This window comes from Tupaia chinensis, unplaced genomic scaffold (assembly GCF_000334495.1).
Source record: "Tupaia chinensis unplaced genomic scaffold, TupChi_1.0 Scaffold000146_1, whole genome shotgun sequence".
NCBI lineage: Eukaryota > Metazoa > Chordata > Mammalia > Scandentia > Tupaiidae > Tupaia > Tupaia belangeri.
Window position 1 is genome coordinate 7,362,979 of NW_006159616.1, and position 2,677 is coordinate 7,365,655.

The 2,677-nt window shown below is 52.0% G+C and overlaps 1 protein-coding gene across 1 annotated transcript in view; it reads right to left on the bottom strand.

The window, feature by feature from the left end:
• Positions 1-748, bottom strand: part of SZRD1 (SUZ RNA binding domain containing 1) — a 26,598-nt gene extending 25,850 nt beyond the window's left edge. The window contains exon 1 of the mRNA XM_006145237.3: positions 650-748. Within this exon, the coding sequence (XP_006145299.1) occupies positions 650-700 (51 nt within the window). The 5' untranslated portion in view covers positions 701-748. The remainder of the gene's footprint in view (positions 1-649) is intronic.
• Positions 749-2,677: the final 1,929 nt, after the last annotated feature.

The window sequence follows — 2,677 nt, forward strand, 5'->3', positions numbered from 1 at the left end:
GGGGTCCCTGGGGAGGGGGGCTGCCCACGGAGCTTTCGGTTGCTGCGGCGGGGTCCCCAGGAGACCCGCCAGCCACGGTCTCAAGAGTAAAACTGAAAGAGGAAAAAACCCAGACTCGCCCACCGTGGCGCGAGGAGCAAAGTGGTGGGGGATTTCAGCAGGGAGTTTAGTGGCTCCCCAAAAAATACTTCGTTCATCCCCCTGCCCTCAGCTGCCTCCTCCTGCGCTTCTCTGGAGCGGAAATGCAGCCCCGGTCCGCACAACCTCCACACCGCTCCCCACGATGTGTCCCAGTTCGTAAGAGCACATGAACTTTAAAATGGTGCCTCGGGTGTGGGGGGTGAGGAGGAAAGAAGGGTCAAAGGGGCCCAGGGCGAGAGAGCGGGCGCGGGAGCCAGGAAAAAGAGGCCTTGGGTGGCGGGTGGGGCGCCCCGGTGACGCGCACATGGGGGGTGGAGGGAAGTGCACCGGGCAAAGGTGGACGGAAAATGGAACGCGGCCCCTTTAAGAGGCCTTCACGGCGCTCAGGAACCGGGGGCCTCTCCTCCACCCCTGGCCCGGCGTGAGGGGCCCTTCCTCGGGGAGAATCATCCCCAGACCCGCTCCCCGGGGGGTTCCCTCACGCCAGGTTCCGCCCGGCCCTGCTTACCCCGCTGTCTGCCGCCTCCTCCCAGCCCTCAGCGACCTCCTCATCTTCCATCTTACTCGCCGCTTTCCCTCCTCCCCCCACCCCTCCCCGCGCCTGCGCTCTGAAGCGCGCCTCTGTCACGGGCGCGGGCACGCAAGGCTTTACTCAATGGACCCCGCCCCCTGCCAAGTCCGGAAGAGGCACCAGGGAAGGGCCCACTACGTTCGCTGACGGGCCCATTTTGGAAAAGGGCAAAAAAGCCAGGGGTCCTCCATCTTTCTTAAGGGCAATGCGTTACCTCTCATATTGAACGGGAGTTCAAGTGAAGTCTTCGTCTTGAGTACCGGTAGTGTGTCCTTTGGAACCATCTTTACTAAGGGCGCGCAATTGTTGAAAACTTTTATGGTTTTGTTTTTTTCAGTGAATCGAAGTTTTCCTAAACTGTAGATTATGGTTCCTTCAGAATTCTGAAAACATTTTTACACCTCAGCAAAGAACAAAAAATATCTACTGATGCATAAAACATTTTATTACTTCTGTCTGATACAGTGAAAATGATTACAGTATTTCTCTGCTCATAAAGCAGTATTCCAGAAACCTGACAGGTGACGTAGTGGTTAAGGAGACAGGACTCCCACATGGCTCCCTGCAGATGGAGTCCTGAACTAGGCAGCTTGCTTTTCTCACTTTCCTTCTGTCTCCCTGTCTCTCTCTCGTCAACTTCAGAACAACAAAATAAAATAGTGACAATGAATAAAATTTTTAAAAAATCAGTATTCCAACCGCCAATAAATTCTACTTTATATCTTCTACCTTGAGGTAAAAAGTGTTACATATTAGGATCCACAGATGGTATAGTGGATAAAGTGCTGAACTCCCAGGTGGGTGAATGTGGTTTGAGTCCCAGCAGACCCAGCAGCTTGCTTTCTCACTTTTCCTCTCTCTGTTCTCTGTCTCTCTCTAGTAAATGCCCTATAGGAAATAAAATCATTCCTTTTTTTTTTTTAAGAGAGGTTTTTGCTATAGGGCGCATGCACTAACCAGAAAGACAGAGATGGGACCAGCAGTTAGCATAATGGCTATGTCGCTGGGCTCCCATGTAGTCGACCGCGGTTCCCATCCTGGAACTGGGTGGCTTAAAACTCACACCGAGTGCATGTGCGTGTGTGCCCAAGATCCCAAGAGGAGAATGGAGGAGAAGGGATTGCGGTGTGACCATCCCCCCAGGAGGTGAATTCTCGCTTTCTGTCTCTCTGTCTCTCTGTCTGGCGAGCACATGTGCCCTATAGCGAAAACCTCTAAAGAAAAAAAAAAAAAGAAAGACAGAGAGCGAGAAATCACCCCCCAGGGGGAATGGCCATGCCACAATCCCTTCTCCACGTCCCCATTAGCCTCTTGGGATCTTGGACACACGTGCACATGCACCCAGCGTGATTTTAAGCCAGCGGGTCCAGGACTTGAACTGCGGTCAAGTGGGAGTCCAGCGGCGTAACCATTATGCCATCTGCTGATCCCAAAATAATTCCTTCTTTAAAAAGTTACATATTGGGACCAGCAGTTAATGTAATGGCTATGTTGCTGGACTCCCACGTAGTTGACTGCGGTTCGCGTCCTGGACCCAGTGGCTTAAAACTCATGCTGGGCGCGTGTACGTGCCTGCCCAAGATCCTGAGAGGAGAATGGAGGAGAAGGGATTGCGGCGTGACCATCCCCCCTGGGAGGTGATTTCTCGCTTTCTCTCTCTATGTCTCTCTCTGTCTGTCTGGCGAGCGCACGCGCCCTATAGTGAAAATCTCTCCAAAAAAAAAAAGTTACATATTAGTTGATAATATTGTACCTGAGCTGGGACAACCGGTGGAACTCTCACCTATTAAAGTTCTCCTGGGTTAGATACATACCTTAGATTACCTTTTAAAAATTATTTATACATCGGGGTCAGCTGATGGCATAATGGTTATGTCACTGGACTCCCACATGGCCGAACATGGTTCAAGTCCCCGACCCAGACGCTTGAAACACACAGGGGCATGCATGCGTGCGTACTCAAGA